The sequence below is a fragment of the Lepisma saccharinum genome, chromosome 7 (assembly GCF_977018435.1).
Source record: "Lepisma saccharinum chromosome 7, izLepSacc3.1, whole genome shotgun sequence".
Taxonomy (NCBI): Eukaryota; Metazoa; Arthropoda; class Insecta; order Zygentoma; family Lepismatidae; genus Lepisma; species Lepisma saccharinum.
This window is the reverse complement of record NC_139235.1, coordinates 10,860,274-10,881,258: the sequence shown is the minus strand read 5'-3', so window position 1 is coordinate 10,881,258 and position 20,985 is coordinate 10,860,274. Positions and strand designations below refer to the sequence as shown.

At 37.3% G+C, this 20,985-nt stretch overlaps 1 protein-coding gene across 1 annotated transcript in view; it reads right to left on the bottom strand.

Moving 5' to 3' along the window:
• Window positions 1–2,951: 2,951 nt before the first annotated feature.
• LOC145990135 (ATP-binding cassette sub-family G member 4-like) overlaps window positions 2,952–20,985 on the bottom strand; it is a 38,660-nt gene continuing 20,626 nt past the window's right edge. The window contains exons 6-11 of the mRNA XM_083125798.1: window positions 15,202–15,351; window positions 13,011–13,150; window positions 12,436–12,604; window positions 8,073–8,173; window positions 5,282–5,437; window positions 2,952–3,403 (exon numbers count right to left, since the gene is read on the bottom strand). Coding sequence (XP_082981924.1) covers window positions 3,026–3,403; window positions 5,282–5,437; window positions 8,073–8,173; window positions 12,436–12,604; window positions 13,011–13,150; window positions 15,202–15,351 — 1,094 coding nt within the window. The 3' untranslated portion in view covers window positions 2,952–3,025. The remainder of the gene's footprint in view (window positions 3,404–5,281; window positions 5,438–8,072; window positions 8,174–12,435; window positions 12,605–13,010; window positions 13,151–15,201; window positions 15,352–20,985) is intronic.

Genomic DNA, 20,985 nt, shown 5'->3' with positions numbered 1-20,985 from the left:
AGCATAGTGACCCTTCAAAAGACCCTCTTTTTATCCAAAAGGACGTCTTGCAACAGTCCAGTATAAATCCGTATGTTTGTCTACTTTGTAATAAACACTTTGCTCATAAAAATGAACATGTAAAACATAAAAACTGCCACACAGATGTCAACTTATCTGACTTGCATTCTGGTGTAGCACATACTCGAAAGAATCTGTGTAAAAAGGATTCATCAAATCATTCACTACTTTCTATTCAAGGAACCAGTCATTTCTCGATACCAAATGCAAACACATCACGTGTATGCTCCAAATCAAATGGTGTATTGATACCAGATATTCATCAAGCCAGAATATTAAAAAAGCATGCAAGATAGAAATTTTCATGTTCAATTTGCAACAGTAGCTTTATCCATAAGGAATCCCACACAAGACACATGAACGCACACTATGGAATCAAGCCATATATTTGCGCAATTTGTAATAAATCCTTTCGTATTGCCTTAGATATCATGTATACAGCCACCTTGGTGTAAAACTTTATAAGTGTCCAGTCTGCGATGAACGCTTTTCTGTAAATTCTGTTTTCAGAACTCACCAGAGGAAACACTTTGGGTTAAAATCCCATCATTGCACTTTTTTGTAATAAAGAATATGCCCTTAATAAAGAACTGGAAAACATACTAAAACTCATGAAAAATCTTTCGTATGTGGATCATGTGGTAAAGCATTTCCTTACAAATCTAATCTCGCCAGACACGTGACGATACATTCTGCCCAGAAACCACATATAAGTGAAATATGCAATAAATCGTTTGAACGTTTGCTTCAACTTACAGGACACGTAAGAATCTGTCATGAAGTGCATCAGACAACGTATGTGAAAAGAAAGAAAAATCATGTATGCACCTTGTGTAATAAAAGATTTTGAAAGAAAACAAAATTGAAAGAACATGTTAAAGGATTTCACACTAAAGAAAAAACACATGTTTGTGAAATATATGGTCAAGCATTTGGTTACAGAAATAACTTTCTGTTGCATGTGAAGATTGATGGTGGGCAGAAATCTCATGTGTGTGAAATATGCAATAAGTCGTTTGTTGTTTTTCATCAACTTTCCAGACACTTAAGAGAGAAGCATAAAATAAAACCTTGCAAATGTTCAAATTGTGCCAACAGATTTTACAATTCAATGGACCTTAAGAAACACATGAAAGACTGTAGCAAACATATACGTTTGGAAAAGACAGTAACAGAAAATATAGTGTAATGTTTAATCATGTTATGTATATATATATTTCTAGTACTTGTACTGTATAAAGTTTCATTATGTGTGTAATAATAAATGATATTGTATAGTGGAGATAAAATGTAAAAATGAACTATTTAACTTAAGAGTACATTCTTTGTATCCATGAAAGAAAGAACTAATTTGTTAATTGATATTAAGTGTCAGAAATCTTTGTAACACCACCAACTTCACCAATCGTACACCACCCAATGCAAACCACTTGCAGTCATTGGCCCTCGAACGGATGTGTGCCATGGAGTTTAGAGAGAGTAATATAAGAAAAAGGCTATTCTTCATTATTCATTGCTAAATCAGTTTCAGACTCCCGACATGACAACATGTTATGTAGCACATCGTTATTGACAGCTGTGGTGGCTGAGTGCAATGGGAAGTCAACTCACAATATCATCACTGAAAATTCTGGGTTCGAGTCCTGTTTTGGGCTTAAATATGTCTCTCCATGAGCATCCCATCATCAGTTTCATCTAGTAATTATCATCGTTGTGAGTAGTCAAATATGGAAGAAAAGTGACAAAATAAGAAAAATATGAATGAACAATTTTTAAATAAGTAAAGGATTATAACATTTCAATAGGTCAAGGCATATGGCCACACACCTTGACAAGATTGTAAGGAAGATAAATCCCGATTTCTTTAAGTTTGTCTAGAACTAGATATGTTATTAACCTTTACTTACTTAAAAAAATGTTTTTCTTATTTTATCACTTTTCTTCCACTTTTGACTACCCATGATCGTGATTACAGAGTTTTGAGTTTGAGTCAACTTTATCCACAGATAGGCTCATTGTGACTGGACACTCAGTTTAAAGTAGAATCGGAGTCACTATGTGCCTCCACTTTGTATTGAACCTTCGACCCTTTGCAGCGACGTTATCTACTGAGTAAAATATGTTCAGCATGTTCCGTTCAAACCTCCCACATTTCAATTGATCATTGCTGAAAGGTTATGAAACATAATAGAATGCGAGTGGTACTAGAGAAAGAAGAAACTCAAATAATTTTATTGTATGACCTCGAAGTTCACCGTTCTCTCACTATGCAGCGCCACAATCGCATAAAGCACAATGGCGACTCCACAGCAGCGTGCACAAGCTGTATTTTGGTATGCAGAGACCAAATCAATCATGACAGTGCAAAGAAATTGCCGGAGAGAATATGGAGGTGAATCACCTGATGGGAAAACCATTAAGGCATGGTGTGTGAAGTTTTGGCGACTGGAAGTGTTAATAAACAATCCCGAAATACTTGTCAACGTGTTCCAGAGGAGAAGGTGAAAGAAATTCGAGTGGGATTTCAGAGAAGCCCGCGTAAATCACTTTGCCAAGTGTCCAAGCAGTTCCAAGCAAACTTCGCACACCATGCCTAAATGGTTTTCCAATCAGACGCTTGACCTACATATTCTCTCCATACCAGAATACAGATTGGGCACGCTGCTGTGAAGTAGCCATTGTGCTTTATGCGATTGTGGCGCGGCATAGTGAGAGAATGGTCAAGTCATGAAATAAAATTCTTTGAGTTTCTCTTTCGTCTAGTACCACTCGCATTCCATTATGTTTCATAACCTTTTAGCAATGATCAATTGAAGTGTCGGAGGTTTGAACAGAACATGCTGTATATGCAAATGGTTAGAATCAATAATAGTAATACTCTCATGTAACTAATAAATTATCAGTTTATTATAAAATAAAAACATAACAATATCACACTGAATACACAGACACACTTTTATTTACACTATGAAGCTCCACGGAATAAATTCTTGTAGAGATGGGTGGAGTGCCCTACTCTCCATCTCAATGCTGCATAGCTAATAATTCTATAGAAGACTATGTTGAGGCAAAGGCCTATAACCTGCATCCAGTAATCTTGACCCCTCAGCCCCATGAACTTGAGAATGAATGAAGGATACTTGAAAATGCAATGTTCTTCTGGGCAGTCCATCGGCTCTCGGTCTTCATAGATTGAGTTTGTGAGGCCAACCAACCCTAAACGAACGAAGCTCAACTGCATCACGACTTTCCAGGTAGCGTTCACCAAATGGTTGAAGTCAATCCCATACAGAGCCAGGATCAGAAGAGGTAAATGAATTACAGAGGCCACTAGAGCAGCATTCTGGAAAAAATAAATGCATTAATGTAGTATAAGGTTTCTAAAAATAATTCTTTAATCTTTCTTTTTTGCCATTTGTCATAGGAATAATTGATAGGTTGGACTGGATGCTTGGATCTCCGTAAATTACCATTTGATGTCGGTGTTTTATATTCGTATGTAAAGTGCTTTCCACAGTCAAGTTGCCCATGGAGCGATGGCTAGCATGCATGGTAATGAGAACGCATCTGCCTGCTTTTAGACCCACAGCTTTATGTGACCTTGGCACTGGATGCGTCTGCTTCAGTATCCAGATAGCTGGTGTCCAGTTTGTACGTGTTTGTGAAGTGTTAAGGTGTTAACAAATGTCTTAGACTGTTTTATTTTAGTTTATATATTACTGGTGCTTTTCTGCAGTCCTAATAATGCCATGCTATATGTTCAATTTTAAACAACAAAGTGTTATGTACAACTATTACACCGTTACAAATTGTTGTAGGGAAGGAAGTTAGAAGACTTTTTGCAGCAGAATTTCCAAATGTTTCTGTGTTCCACACAGAGACAGTGTTCGAAAACTTGTGATCAAATTTAGGGAAACAGGGTGTGTTCTTGATAAGCAGCGAAGGGTGAAATGGCATGTGCTCACTAAGGAGAAACTAGACAACATTGGAGCACGATTGGACCATACTCCTCAAAAATCCCTCCAGCTCCTTGCACAAGAAACAGCCATTTCCATGACATCTGTGTGCCGAGCTGCCAAGCTTTTAAACCTGAAGCCATACATTGGAATAATTGATAGAAAACATCAGGAGAGAAATTGAAGCAATTTCAGAAGAGAACTGATATGTGTTAGTGAAAATTTCATAAGAAGTTGCAATGTATGTGTGGAAGCAGGAGGACAACATTTCCAACACCTCTTGTAACAATGTATGTGCTAATTTTAATTGTAACTGTCAATGTAATTGTACGAGCTTATTTCATTGCATAGATAGCGGTTCCAGTTACGCAGATGTTGCATTCAGTTTACTGGCTAACGAACCCTCACTGCCTGTTATGGTAGCCACCGCTCCACAGGCGACTTTACTATGAAAAGCACTGTACAAACGTGACTGTCCAGGTGGTCCAGTCAGTAGTGTATCCTACAGTCATGTAGAAGACCTGAGTTCAATTTCTTCCATTGACTTAGTACAAGGTTTGTGTATGTGTATAAAAAATAAACGTAGGTACTGAGGAGTACAGAAACGAATACAATATATGCAGGTAAAGGTAAAGTTCCCTCTCCATGTAGCACCATGCCGTGAATGCACATTTAGGCCTTTGGTAATATTTTGCAGGGGGACCCGAGATGTGTAGATCCCACACTGATAGTGCTGATCCCATCACCTCCAAAAATAACTGAGATTGTGAATGTGTGTTATTTTCACATTCTCCTCATTGCCTTCAAGGTACGTTGCAATGCTCGAGAGTCAACTCCGTAGTTGTAGTCGAGCATGTTATGTCGTCGACTTTCAGTGCCTCCACCGAAATCCCCAGGTTCAATTCCTGTAATGGGCACAGGTGTTCTTTGTGACTGCCCCTTCATCAATTTCACTCGTTCTTCTCATCACAATTAGCTAGAAAATTAACATAAAATAACAAATATACAAAATAAAATGCAATGCACAAGAGTGACTCTATTTTTTATAAATTCGCACTGTCCACATACAAAATATTTTAAAGACATTTGGATGATTCAATTTTATGCACATTCACCTTTCTTTTTAGAAAAATATATATTTCTGAATGCATTGAAATTCTCTAAAATAGAATTTTGTGTATGTCCATGCACATTTGAATATATACAACATGATTAGAAGGCAGATTTTAGCTTTTGCAAACCGGATGTATGGTATTCTTACTTACAATACTGTTTAGTAGAGACCCTATGATCCACCCGAGGCCCTCTGAGGAAAAGGCCACAAGGATGCAGATCAAGCTGAAGCTGCAGTATCTGCCCACTTCCAATGGCTGGTTGCTCAAGAAGTAAGTGCATGATACAAAAATCATGTCCAAGAAAATCTGGAAGTGCAAGATCATAAATCTCATATTTGGTAATATGTTTATTGTTTATATATATTCTATTAACTCTTCAATATACCTTATTTCCTGATATTCCCAGAAGTTATATCTTCTGAAGCTTTCCAGGTTACTCAATACTGAAGCTTTACCAGTACCTGACTATCTCATGCCGGCTTCCTGCATGACAATCTTGTATCTACAGTCACTAACGTAGAGACATAATCTCCATTTACTCTAAGTATGTTGAAGATATATACATTTAATATACTAAATTTTAATATTAATTAATATATGTGTTATGAAGTAAAATTAAATATAATATATATTATGTTTAATATAATATATGTTACTTTGTCTTAAGTACTACTAAACATTAACAAAACTAATTATCTTACGCTCACTCATTTCCTCTAATAACCAGCAAAAACATGTAAATTAATTCTATGTACCCTTCCAGTATATTTCATCCTCAGTGAAAAATGCCAGAAGTCTAATTATACCATTGGTTCTGGAACTCTGAATAATGATGTTCATGTAATGTTGATATGAAAATAATAAAGAATTAAAGAGAAGAAAAACTGGGAACCGAAATTCAACAGATAAGACATCCTTGTGTAAATTCCAGGTACAAGGACAAAAAGCATGCACCTGAATGTATTCAGGTAGAGGCTGGTCTACTTTTTAAAAAAAATGCATATTGTCAGTGGAGATCTACTGCATTTTGAACTCTCTAGCAGATCTAAAACCAGCAGGAATATAATTCTTCCATCTGTCTCTATCGTTGGCAAGATCAATACACCTTTGACCATCCTACCAATTTCCTTCGGCTCCATCTTAATATTGACATTCAGTCTTCGTCTTGGCATTCTCACAGGTCTTTTACCTTCAGGTTACCTTTCTCTCCTCTCACATCATGCTACATGGCCTTTCCACCAAAGTCTTCCTGATTTTATTATTCTACAGGGGCCGGCCGGCCCTCTTGGTGGAGTGGTTAGCACATTGCACTGCGATGCCAGGGTCCCGGCTTCGAATCCTGGCTTGGGCATGGACGTTTGGGATATCTATTCATCAATTTCATCATATCATTACTCATCCCCATCTTCACAAAAGTGGCACAAGAAGCAAAGTAAAATAAATCAAATCAAATCAAATCTACTAACAGCGGTTAAATTTAAATTGTACACTTCTGTATTACATAACCTCCAATCATTTGTTTCTTAATCTACAGCATGTCCATCGGAAGACTCCCAACATTTTGAAAGTTTATACCTTTTTCATTTCAGGTCATACTGTTGTGAATCCAATAGGAGCAGAAGCAGAGACTCAAAAAGTTTATGTGGTAATGTTTAGTTCACGCTAGAACCACAGTGGCACTAAAACAATAAATTGTTTCTAGAATGGTTATTTCGATAGTGTTTTCAGACGAGGCCACCTTTCACATTTCAGGGAAAGTTATTCGCCACAATGTTCGAATTTGGGATTCGGAGAACCCCAATGCATTCACAGAACACGTGCGTGACAGTCCAAAGGTTAATGCTTGGTGTGGTCTTCACATGGTGTGAAATTGACAACAGGTTAGACATTCTTCGTGTCAGCAAAGGTGCTCATGTGCAAGTGCACTGAACTGAATTTTGTGTGTTACACTGAAAACTTTGTGAGTTATATTATCATTTTAATGGTATACAATGTTGGTATACAAATTTTTCTTTCCACTATATTTGTTTAAAATGTTGGAGTCTCATGATGGACACCCTGTATTTTAGGTCTGCCTATGTTTCTGAAGATTTTATTTTTAAAAATCCTTAAATTTTGTTTCTGTTTTAGAGTAAGGAAGCACATTCATTGTGAACCATAATTTACTGATAAATTGTTAAATCTGCACAGTTCGAACCACTTATTTATTGCATAAGATATCTAGATATTGGAGAGATCCAGTTGATGGGGAATCTGATTGCCACACATGAAACTCAGGTTTCATTCCCAGTGTGGCAATAATCTTGTATGCCCATAAAAATATAAGGCATGTTCAGATAGTAAAGATACGAAGATCAATATGCATTTACATAATTTTTATTTAGCAAAACTTCCACTATAATTTAATTACCTGTATATATTTTTCTTTTCTTTTCTGAGAATTGTACCTTTCATTTTCTAAAAAATTCGAAATCCCAACACTTAACAGGACCATATTCAAATATTTTTACAAATTGGATATAATTTCACCTCATATTATGTTTCAGAAAATGGTAAATATTGATATATTTATAACCTGTAAAACATACTTATTTGCAACTCTTTTGTACATGACCTGGTAAAAGGTGTGAAGTATGTAAGTGTATATATACAGACCCACACTGGCAACTATGGAGTCAAGTTGTTCATAGATCAGGAAGGCTAAAACAATACTGAGAGGCTGCAACTTAGTCTGATTTATGCTAACATGAAATACCTACCTAGAATCATCTACTGATAGGCTATATAATTTTCCTATGAAATACAAAGTTAATAAAGTTTTATGCATAATATTTTCTTAATTTGCCGATTCTCCAGTTCTTATTGTAGAGCTTTCTCCACATAGTAACACTGTCACAACTACCAATTTGCAAAATATTACAGCTCGTTCTTAGATACTTACATTAATGGGAATTTTGTATACTGTGTAAGCCATGTAAAAGGCTTTCAAAGAATACCATCGGTTGTTGTATTCTCTTTTCAACATTTTCATTTCCATGGGAACTGAAAGAGCAAAATAGGTGATTGTTAACAAATTTGTGAGTAAAATTACTAGTCCTTAGAATTAACTTGATGAGAATTAATGTAAATAAATCAATGTTTTGCTCCTATCTAACGTATACAGCAAGATTCAAAATGATGGGACTCAAATTTTGTATGGTTATATTTCCTGAACTATACTTCATATGTAAATGATCTACATAACATTTGAAAGAGGAGATCCTAAAGTTTCAAATTACATTTGATTATACTCACAATAAAGTTTATAAATGTTCAATGTGCCCCCTCTGGTCACATGGGTAACATTTACACGGTAACTGAATTAGTTCCATGCCCAAAGAAGAATGTCTTTTATCACTGAGTTCACCACAGTTGTGATATGGTTTTTAGGTCAGCCAAATTTGTTGGGAGAGGTGGTACATAAACTGCTTCTTTTATGAATCATCACAAGAAAAGTCACAGGGTGTTAGATCAGGAAATCTCAGGGTCCAGAACTGAAGCACCCCTTGTTTGCTCTAGTGGTGGTATTTGAAACTTTAGGAACTTCTCTTTCAAATGTTATGTAGATCATTCTCATGCAATGTATAGATCAGAAAATTTAGTCCATATTTTTTAATCACACTGTATATTGAAATATTAGCCTTGACACAGTGTAACTGGTAACTGTGGTGGTTGCATTTCAGATTTTAACATCCCTTTGAGGGCCCAAGGCATGACAAGTAGTTTTATGTTGGCTGATGTGTGGTCAATGCGTAACACATCCTATTTCCCCTGTTTTCTGCCTTTCTGGACTATAGTCCATTACTATTTCTTTTGAGTAGCTTCTAATTTCCCTCATCATGATGTCAACACAAACATTTTATAACTCCCACTAGGGACTGAACTTGGGACTGACTACTTGCATCAATTGCAAGAACACCATCCATTTGCCTATGCAGGAGCTCATGAAACACCAAACAACATTAATTTCATTTTCAGTAATCTGGAACAAAATATATATTTTTTTAATAATATGCCCTTAGTTGTTTCATAAGAAAAGGTAAGAATATTAATTAATTTTAAAAAGTATAAAATTTATTAGTAAAACATATAGTATATTAACTACATAGTATTATACACCACATGTAGCACTATAGTCAAGAATGTACACGGAAGGAGGGGTTTGTGATTCAATACTATACGCTCATGAACAGTAAGAAGCAAAGTAAGTTTCAGAAAATTATTTCAGAACCATGTGGCACAATTCATAAAGAATTGCATGTTTTTCAATGCAATTGTAGTCATATACTGAATGTATATTATATAACAAATGTGGTGGGTGGATAAGCTCAGAATAACTTACTTCTGTGATGTAACGTATTATAATGATAGAATGAACACGGACTAAATCAAGATACATATGGATGAAAACTGTCATCTTGCTTGGGGATCTCAGTGACATGGTCTTCAATCTCCATTTTCTGTGATGCACTTTCATGGCCCATGTTTGACTGGTCCAATTCTACCTCGCTTCAGAGCTTTTTTTTTTTCCAAATTCTCACCCACCATTGTTGATAATAATTGTGGCAGCCTAAAGCAGGATGCCGAGCAAAATTCTCAAAATCAAGTATGTTGATTACATCCATATTCTAGTTAAATTTCAGCTCTAACAAATCCTTTGCACCACACTGGGCAAGAGATTCCACATATTCATTTCTTCCAGAGTTCATGTCATACTACACACTGTTTATGACAAAATTACGATCCTGCCGAAAACACCTTCTGACAATTTTCCTTTGGTACATCCATGGCTAGTAGTGCCTTTATTTCATTACTGACTAATTAATCTTATCTGGCATATTAACTAAGGTTTGATGCAGTAATGAAAAAGCTTATGGCATGGCAGTGTGTAAGCACATTGATTTCATGACCAGATTACTGGATTTACATGTAAACTAATTTGTCTAATGCCTTCCATTTATGCTTTGATAATCAATGTCATAATCTAATAGAAATAAGAAATCAGGCTAGACTTAGGTGGTTAAATAATTCTGATGATACAAATCTAAACAATTATAATAGAATAAAGCGAGAAGTTAACCGCACGCTTAGAAGTAAAAAAAGAGATTACTTGAAAAGCAAAATTAACAAAATTGAAACAAACAGCAAAAATAAAAATATCAGAGATTTATATAAAGGTGTAAATGAGTTTAGAAAGGGGTGGCAACCTAAAGTAAACTTGATAAAAGATAAAGACGGTGATTTTCTAGCTGACCCAAGCGATATTCTAAATAGATGAAAGAACTACTTTAATGACCTTTTAAATGTCCATGTAGGAGATAAAGCAGAAGTAAATGAAGTCCACACAGCAGAACCTTTAGTTCCAGAACCTAACTTGACTGAAGTTAAAGATGCTATTAAAAGGCTAAAGAATAACAAAGCACCTGGCATTGATTTAATACCAGCTGAATTAATTAAATATGGTGGAAATTCATTAATATGTCAAATTCATAAATTAATTTGTTTAATATGGAATAAAGAAGAAATCCCTCAACAGTGGAAAGAATCCATAATTGTTCCTGTGTTTAAAAAAGGTGATAAAATGAACTGCAATAATTACCGTGGAATTTCTCTACTCTCAACAACATACAAAATATTATCTAACATTCTTTTAACAAGACTAACCCCATATGCTAATGAAATTATAGGTGATTATCAATGTGGATTTAAACGTAACAGATCAACTACAGATCAAATATTTCACATCAGACTGACACTTGAAAAAAAGTGGGAATATAATCAAAATGTCCATCAGCTATTCATTGATTTCAAAAAAGCATATGATTCTGTCAAAAGAGATAAATTATATAATATATTAGTAGAGTTTGGAATACCTAAGAAGCTTGTTAGTATGATAAAAATATGCACCAGTGAAACAGAAAGTAAAAAAAAGTAAAGTGCTCCCCTGTGCATAGCACCACGCCATGAAGGCGTATAGGGGGTGTGGGGGTAACGCCCCACACTTTCTTGATCCGGCCTTGAGTGGGGGTGATGTGATCAGCATCACGCCCCTGACCGCCTTTACCCCCCAGGGTTTCCCCCAGGTACCCATGTTATTCGACGCTGGGTGGGCGCCGGGGCCGTGGGTATTAATATGTCTGACAAATTTACAATTCATGATGGGTTAAAACAAGGAGATGCATTATCTCCATTGCTCTTTAATTTTGCCTTAGAATATGCTGTTAGGAAGGTAAAAGAAACTAAAGAAGGACTAAAATTAAATGGTGTGACTCAGTTGTTAGCATATGCAGATGATGTAGACTTACTGGGGGATGATGTGAATACAATTAAGAATAATGCTAAAATATTTTTCAAAACTGCTAAAGAGATAGGTTTGGAAGTTAACAAAGAGAAAACTAAATATATGCTTACAGGCCGAAACCAAGTGTTAGGTAATAATCAAAATCTAATTATTGATAAGAACTCGTTTGAACCAGTTTCCAAATTCAAATACTTAGGAGTAATATTAACAAATGAAAATTATATTAAAGAGGAAATAAAAAGTAGGCTTAATTCAGGAAATGCATGTTACTTCTCTCTTCATAAACTTTTGTCTTCTCGTTTAATATCTAAGAAACTAAAAGTTAAAATATACAAAACAGTAATTTTGCCTGTAGTATTATATGGATGTGGAACTTGGTCCCTTACATTGAAAGAGGAACATAAATTGAGAGTATTTGAAAATAAGATCCTTAGGAAAATATTTGGACCTAAAAGGGATGAGGAGACAGGTGAGTGGAGAAGGTTACATAATTTAGAACTACATAATTTGTATTCATGTCCAGATATTATTAGAATAATTAAATCAAGAAGACTTAGGTGAGCAGGCCATGTGGCACGAATGGGAGAGGAAAGAGGAGTTTACAGGATTCTTGTTGGGAAACCTGATGGTAAGAGACCTGTAGGAAGGCCAAGACGAAGATGGAGGGACAACGTTGAGATGGACCTAAGGGAAATTGGTAGGGATGGAAAAGAGTATATAGAACTTGCTGTGTTGCTGCAGCCATGAACCTTCGTGTTTAAGAAGGCTAGGGAGTTAGTTAGTTAGTTAGTTAGCTTCCATTTATGCCTGTTTGCAATAAAAAAGAATAGAATCGCTCTTACAGCAAACCCTTGTCAAATACGTATTACAATTGTCATTTTAAACAACACTTTCTGAAAATCAGTGAATCAGTTTCACATACCTCTACCATTTAGATTCTAAGTAACTGCAACTTGATACCTACATAATACTGAAGTGAGCATTAGATGGCTGAAGGTGACGAATATCAAGTTAACCAGAAGAAGCTTCACATTGGTTATTGCCTGGGAAGCATCATTCCCAATGCCAAATGCAGTCAGACCACACAGTACACCGCAGAATGTGTAGCTAATGACTTGTATATACACGCCTACCTGAAAGATTTGAATGGAACTATTAATCTAAAATTCAAGCAAATTTTCCTGTTAGAACTTCGTTATGATAACTAAATAATAAGACAAGTAGTCAGCTAAATTAAAGAGTGTTTACAAAGTCAACACTGATGTTTATACTTTTTTCATGGGCTGTTAACGTTATTACATAGATTTTGCCAAATATTACGATGTGAATGGGATTCTATTATACTTTATTAAATTTACATTAATATTATAAAACATTTCTACACATGCAATGTTATATTTTTCCATTTTTTCAACATAGTGTATTGTATATAACAATGGCTGGTATGAACTTGCATGTTTCCGTTTTGTGTGTGTGTGTGTGTAAAAATTTAAGAAAAATGGAATTCACAACAAATTTTGTATACTAATGCTTCCTTACCTTGTTCCTGAACATCTGCAGGTAAAATCTATGAAGAAGAATGAGAAACTGCTTCCAGAATGGAGTTGGAAAATCCAGATCATCCATGGAGTTGTAAGATATGGAGCTCCTGTTGCTGTCATTCATTTCGTCAAATGTACCTGATGAAGAAGAACATTGATCATGAAAAGCAAAAGAACCAGAAGTTCTGGCATCTACTAAAGGAGGTTCGTTCATTTTTATTACATGACACACTGCATATGGGCCTCACATTTTTTTAAAGGCATGTGAATATGCAATGGAACTCCATTGATAACTTGATATGAATAAGATAAAGACCAGTTCGATCTTGCCACCTGATTCGATTTCTGGCCTGCACATTGGCCTTCATTTTGGCATTGTGCCACTCTAGCATGTGCCCATGTGGTGGGTGGAACCACGCAGTTTGCTGGTGAGATCGGATGTATGTGTCCTCTCAACTGAGCTAGATTTGTAAGCCAGGATTTTGTGAACTTTCTCTTTGATAAGATCACTGTGGAATGCTTCAGTAGAACTAACTCTGATTAACATGTTATTGAGAGCAGACCCATAAGTCAGACCACGCACCTCTCTGTATGCACGAATGTCAGTATTTGCTTTCATATGGGTGTAGTTTGCTAAGGTGAGCCAGTGAGTGTTGATAAATATTATTAGTGGTGCTCGAAGTGAGGGGCGATGCTGGGGGATGGTATCCCCCAGCTAGCAAAATTTTCACAAGCATCTTCCCTGCTGGCTCATAACCACCATGTTAAACCATAGGAGCATCCCCTAGCCCCAAACATCCCCCCAGCTAAAAATGTCCACTTCAAGAGCTGGTTATTAGTGTTTGTTATAATGTCACAACATGAGTGCATATTAGAACAAATAAGTTTTATGTATGAATCTTGTGTGAAAACATACTCATGCAGAAGTGTTAGAAGGCGATTGTTAAGTGAACTTTCTCAAAAGTTGTGAAAAATTTGTAGCAGTAGAAGGAAAACATTTCTAGCATCTTCTGTGACTGTGATTACGTTTACTTGTAATTGTAAAGTATATTAAAACAAATCTATGCACTTGAGTTGAGGAGTTGTGCATGTCCGATTTTGCTTGCAGACATCATGGCTGATTGATTGATTTGATTTATTGTCCTTCGCCTTTCTTTCACTTTTGGCCAATCACGAAGATGAGGATGAGTGATGATATGATGAAATTGATGAAGGGGAACTCACAAAGAACACCCATGCCAGGATTTGAACCCGGGACCTCTGGTTCATGGTTCTGGCCACTTCACGGGCATGTGTTCAAGCATCACAATGCCCAAAAGAAGGCACTATACTACATACCTTTAATTATGTGTGGAGCAGGGTTGGGCAATGAGACAGAAGTAGATGCAGGCAGTGGGGATCTGAAGAGACAGATTAAGGAATGAATACATTCAGCAGAGTGAAGATGGTGAAGCTGTAGGACAGAATACATCAGGCACAGATGACATGGACTGGACATGAAGAGGATTATGCCAAAAATACTTCCTGCATGGAATGGGCAAAAGGCCAATGGGAATACTAGGTATCGCTGTACTAGTCAAGTATTGGAAATTGTGAGACATTGAGGGCAGACTGAAATACAATGAAAAGAAGGGTGTGGTGAAAGAACAGAAGAAGATGGAGAAGCTTGACTTCTATCAATCAATCTTTGCCAAATCAGTGAGAATGGGCACATTGACTGATATATATCTTATTCACAAGAAGATTTTTATGGAGTTCCATTCACTCTCCTTGCAAATAAAATGTAGCCAGCCCATGTGATTCAAGTCTGTCATAACAGTACCTGAAGCAAAAGTGCAAATTAACTTCTGGTAACTAAATAAGGACTTAACTAAATGAAAATGTAGTAATTTGTCAAAACTGTTAGTTTTAAATTATTGTTATGAAAGTAACACGAGATTGCCTTATTTTCAACTCTAATCTATGCTAGGTCCAAGTAAAAATTATTATGCATGAAGTTAATGGAGAAACAAGTTGTAATCTTTATTGATGATATCGAAAAACAACCCATCAGCCCCCCTCCCACTTTTCCAATAAAACAGTCCTAAACGAATATGTAAATCAAACTCATGTTGAGACTGTTTCTTATTGTTGATATTTAGCTAAAATGTGCATAAAAATGTTCCAGGTCAGATGCCGTGAGTACTTACAAAGTACATTGCTGTCCTTAGTAGATATATATTTTCCGCTTGGCAGCTTATTGTCACTGACATTGAAGGTCACACAGACTTTTCCATTTTGGACTGAAGACGATAGCATCTGTATGTTGGCTTCATTTGACCCATGGATGCATTCAATAACTGTGTTAGGAAAGAAAGTTAACATTATTAAGTTGATGTGGAATATTGAGCATGTATTACAATGCAAGCACACAAATGTCCAAGAAACATCTGAAGTTCTGGACGATGTCCAGGAATCCAGGAATAGCCCATAGATATCAATTGGATAACTAATATGTCCACCCAGGAGACATGCACATGATAATACGATAAAACCTAGGATGGATGTTGCATGCATATTTTGTGGATTGGTAAATTCTTTTTTTAAAAGTCGATGCCAATAATTTGACTTGTAAAATAGCGTTATCATTTTATAAAACTTCAAACATTAATTAATAGGTACCTTTGAAATTTAATATGAATAAATAAATTAGGGCATAATCGTTGAGAGTATTAGTTCAATTATGTCTAGACTTATTGACAAACCAGTACCGGATCTACAAGCCGCAAAACCCCGCAGTGCGGGGGACCCAGAGACAAGTATGATTTTAGGGGACCCTCAGCCATCGACATAGTAGAGGCTGTGACATATGACATATGTGTATGTAAAAAATAAACGTAGTTACTCAGTGGTACAGAAACGAATATAATATATACAGGTAAAGTTCCCTGTGCATATAACACCGTGCCAGGAATGCACATTTAGGGTATGTGGGGGTAGGGCCCCACATATTTTCAATATCGGACATCTTGAAGGTGATGTGATCAGCACTATGCTCCGGCCATCTTTTTGAGGCTGGTGGGCCATGGAGTCGATTTATGCGGGGACAAAGTTGGAAAAATTCCTACCTTAGATCACCCACCCCGTGTCTCGCGCGTGGCAGTCAGACTAGAATCAAATCAGGCTTGAATTTAAATGCAGTGGTGAAGGTTTCTTCAACCTATATTTAATCAGGAAAAGTTATGACTGCATGATTGTAACAAATGTATCATTTTCCAGGTATGAGAAAACATTGTCATATATATATATATATATATATATATCACATCACCACGGCCACCGAAACCTTTAGGTGGGGGAGGGGCAGGGTTCCAGGCCCCTCCAGTTTTCGTTTGGTATAACTCAACATGTTACATAACTTTTGCACACAAACATCGCACACAACGGGTCGGAAATTACGCAGGATTCTGCTCTGAAATGGGCAAAAATAATACTAATATGGGGTAGTGGTAACGTCGTCGCCTTGTAATCAAGGGGTCGTGGGTTCGATACCCGGTGGAGGTTCATGGCTCAGTGGTTCGGATCATACTTTAAACTGAGAGTCCAGCCCCGATTAGTACAACAATTCAATTGATCAATCAATCCAATAATTTGGAACTATCATTCAGTTTGAGTGTCAGGGAAGTCGGAGACCAATTGAAAATGCACTTTTCCTCCCTACTGCACGCCAGATCCAGAATCCCCCCACAACCCGCACTTTCTCTCCATCTGGCCCTACACTGGCACCATGGGCGCTGAAAGGACAACACAAACAGGAAGATTTAGCCGAGGGTGGCTAGGACTTTCTGGGTTAATTATTTTATGGTTCAGAAAATATATCCCCATGCGTTTCAAATTCCAAGAACAGAATTCTCTTGCTTGTCCATTTTTCGACGCGGGTATGAATGACATAGCGGTCCTTCTCACATGCACTCAACCCTCCTGCTAATGACCTGCCCTGCAAGGAGGGAAAGGCCACATTCTGAAAATTCGGAGAAACATCGAAGCGGTCGGTTCATCTGTTGAGTTGGTGGGCTGTCAGATAGTTTGGAGCTTGGTTTGAAGTAGGGTTTGTGGTCCAAGCGGTGGTTAACTTCTGTAAACGCGAGAAGATAGAATCACGAAATGTTTGTGATCTCTTTTTCGTACATCGCGAGTGAAATGTTGAATGTGAAGCTGCCAGATTGTCTTCCTCTGGAAACAATGGATCAGGATCGACTGATCGACCAAATGTCCAACATATTGACGTTCTAAAAGAGAGTCTGATTACCACACAAGATCCTGGGTTCGACTCCCAGGGTGGTTGATCTCATGTATAATGAAGAATAAACCACGTTTCAATTCAGGAAGAAAACTAGGCATGTAGCATTTTTTTACAGCCGTCTGCATGCTCTATAAGTATTGTGTTTCAAAATGTATATCTTTCTGACTTTCTTTGATTTTTCTTCATTTAGCCTCCACCTGCAAATGCGGAACCTGTTGCTGCTTATGTGGCAAGGTGGACTAGACATCCAAATATAATTAATCCCTAGTCAAACAGCGAATAATAGTTATATATTATAATCATGAGTTATGGAGAAGAAAATTACTTATACAGTATGTTCTGTTTCTATTTGTTGTGCAGTAGTTAACAATGTTCACTACGATGCCAGCGGTCCTGGGTTCGAATCCCGGACTGGGCGTGTGTGTTCTTTATGATGGTCCTCTCATCAATTTCACATCACTCATTGTCATCTTCATCTTCACGATTAGCCATAAAGGGTCAGAAAAGAGAAGTAAAATAAACCAAATCAATCATTTATATATTTTTATATTACGCCGCTTTCCTACCTCTTCGGTTAAATGCGACGATGAGGATGAATAATAAGCCGAAGGAATGGCGATGGGACAGACGTGATACAACCATACCTGTCCAAGGTCCGAATCTTGGACCTCTGGTTTCGTCGCGTGTTATGCTCAGTGGAATTATTAGTAAGAAAAACTTTAAAAGTAGGGTGAAAGGAAGCAAAATTGTATGATGCATAAAAAGCCATGTTTAGGTCCTCTAAAACCTTACAATTATCGAGTTCGTGTTTTAAGTCCACTTTATGCACAGTGAGGCTAATCAGGGATCCGAACCAATATGTGCCTCCACCGTTTATCGAACCCGGGACCCCTTGATTACAAGGCGGCGACGATACCGCTGCGTCATCGAGGAGGCACAGAAAATCTTACAATTAGTCAGTAAAATTAATATTGAAGGACAAGACTTTCGAAGAGTTCTTTCATTCGGTTGCGTGTGGTCATCACATCGAGTCCCATCTAGTTTCAAGAGCAGAATTTGCTTCCATATCGCTTTCAAGTACTTCCCAAATTGTCCTCACGATGTTGGGACAGCACAGAAATATTGGAACTAATACAAGCAGCCACGTACCCAGGGAAGGGGCTCAGGATTTGCAGTCCTTTCCAGAAATCCTACAAATATCTGATTTTAATAATGTGTAGTAGTAATTAAATTTACTTCATTAATAGAATTAAACATCTTGTATATGGTAAGTTGCAATATACCGAGAAATTCATCTTCAGCGCATTTACGCCGCCTACCAACATCTTCCCCCTTCCGAAATCAAATTCTGGCTACCGGCCTGACCACCAGCGATCGAATCTTGAACCTTTCGATTGATTGATTGAACTGGTGTTTTAAATACACTTTATGCACAGTAAGGCTAATCGGGACTTGACCTATAGCTTAAAGTGGTATCCGAACCACTATGTGCCTCCATCGGGAATCGAACCCGGGACCCCTTGTTGAACCTGTCGAACCAAAGACGAGAGCGTAATCATTTGAGCGTGTGGAACTTTTTTTATCCAGTGCTATCATATATTCAGTTTTTCACACACAAATAAGATTAATTTTAAGAAATTAGACGTGTGCATAAAATTTCTTATCGTCATCATTCTCCAAGTGAACAATCAGATGTCATAGACGACTCGGGCCCGCCCTATAGAATTGTGCCTAACGCGGTCGCCTTGAACTAAGAGATACCGGATTCGATTCCGGTACAAACTGTATACATGAGATGCCTACCTTGAACTCATTACGCACACATTTCATATTTGCACTGTAAACCTGGTTCCAGCACTTTATCTAATAGGGTTTTATCTACTTCTCAATTTTCTTCGAGCAAATTTACAAATCTAAAGAATAACATTATTCTTGGTGTATCAGCCATTAAGTTAATGAGTTCATTCTGCATTTAGTTTCCAGAATAATGGCTGTGGATTTTGCAAGTCTATATCCGTAGACTGTTGGGGGCTACAGAACAAAATTATGTTCCTTTCCAATTTATTGATTGATTGAGTTGGTGTTTTAAGTCCACTTTATGCACAATAAGGCTAACCGGGACTGATCCTGAAGTGTAAAGTGGGATCCAAACCAGTGGCGTAGCATGGACATTTCGGGTGGGAACGCCAAGTCCGAAGGAAGGGTCGGCCCTTTCTTGCTTAATAATTTACTTATGGTATTAGTCGCCACAGGTATTGTTTATTTGCCTGAAGTCAGCTTGGTTTTCAATAAAACATCATCGATGCATGTTTTAGCTAGAAAATTAGATGCCTCACTATGCCACAAATGTTTTGAACTCTGGTGTTTTATACCTTTTTATATCTTTCTGCATGACGCAAGTCATTAAGAAACCTACCTGAATCACAAACGCCTCTGCACAACAGTAGACGTCATTGTTGTAGATGATCCAACTACTGATTAATTTGGTTTATTTTACTTCGCTTTTCTACCACTTTTGGTTAATCGCGAATATGAATATGTGATAATATTGATGAAGGGATACTGACAAAGAACACCCGTGCTCACGCCGGGATTCGAATTAGGGACCTCTGTCGTCTTGGCGCACTGTCCAAAGCACTCTGACACGGAGGTGGGTGGATGATCCAAATATCGTACACTCTACTGACGTAACAGTGCCGATTGGTAATTCAGACCACTGTTTATTACATCTTGAGAATGCTGATAAACATTTTAAAATAATTTTGTCCAGAGACCATTCGATGTTAAGAGTTTTCAAATGAATGCTAAACATTTCCATTGACACAATATTAAGCAGTTAGATAATAACGAAAAAATAATAATAAAAAAATAATAGTTTTGCGGGTTAAGTGGTAGAGCAGCCACAGGCTGAATTTCTACCACGAGGACTTCACCAAATTATTTGACAAAAACTGTGTTGATCTTTTAGTTTCTAAAGCACATCGCTGTTCGTGCGATAAATTATACAATGCAGTGGCCATTAAGAAGCGGTGTATTTGAGATTGGTAAAGTTACGTCAGTCAATATTGCGTATTGTAGCATCACATAGCACGAGTTGCATGAGCGCGAAGAACCAGGTAGAAATTCTATCGCTGTCGTCTGCTTCAGACGGCAGGAAGGGTCACATGAACCAATCAAGGTAGACCGACCTCTGCTGCTCCGTACGCTGGCGTATGAAAGACAATTTACGCGCGTGCTGTAAACATCGGAGCTTTCCCTCCAGAAAGGCAGCAAGGAATATAGAGTCTTTTACGCCGAACCTGCTCGGCGTCCGGCCAGGAAAGACATTGAAAAAAGATGCTAGAAAGAGTGTTGAGAGTGGAGCGTTGAAAGCGGATTGCGAAAAATAGCTATTATAATGCCATGAAGGTCAAACATATATGAAATTAGTCAAGTTTTACTTTATATTCACAGCATTTACTCATTTTTGAAATTTTAAAACTGGGAACGCCGGGCGTACGGGCGTAACATAACGCTACGCCACTGATCCGAACCACTATGAGCATCCACCAGGTATCGAACCCGGAACCCCTTGATTACAAGGCGACAATTATATCATGCGCCATCGGGGAGGCCCTTTTTCCTTTCCAAGATTATATATATATATATATATATATATATATATAATGTATGTATACAGTATAAGCCTATA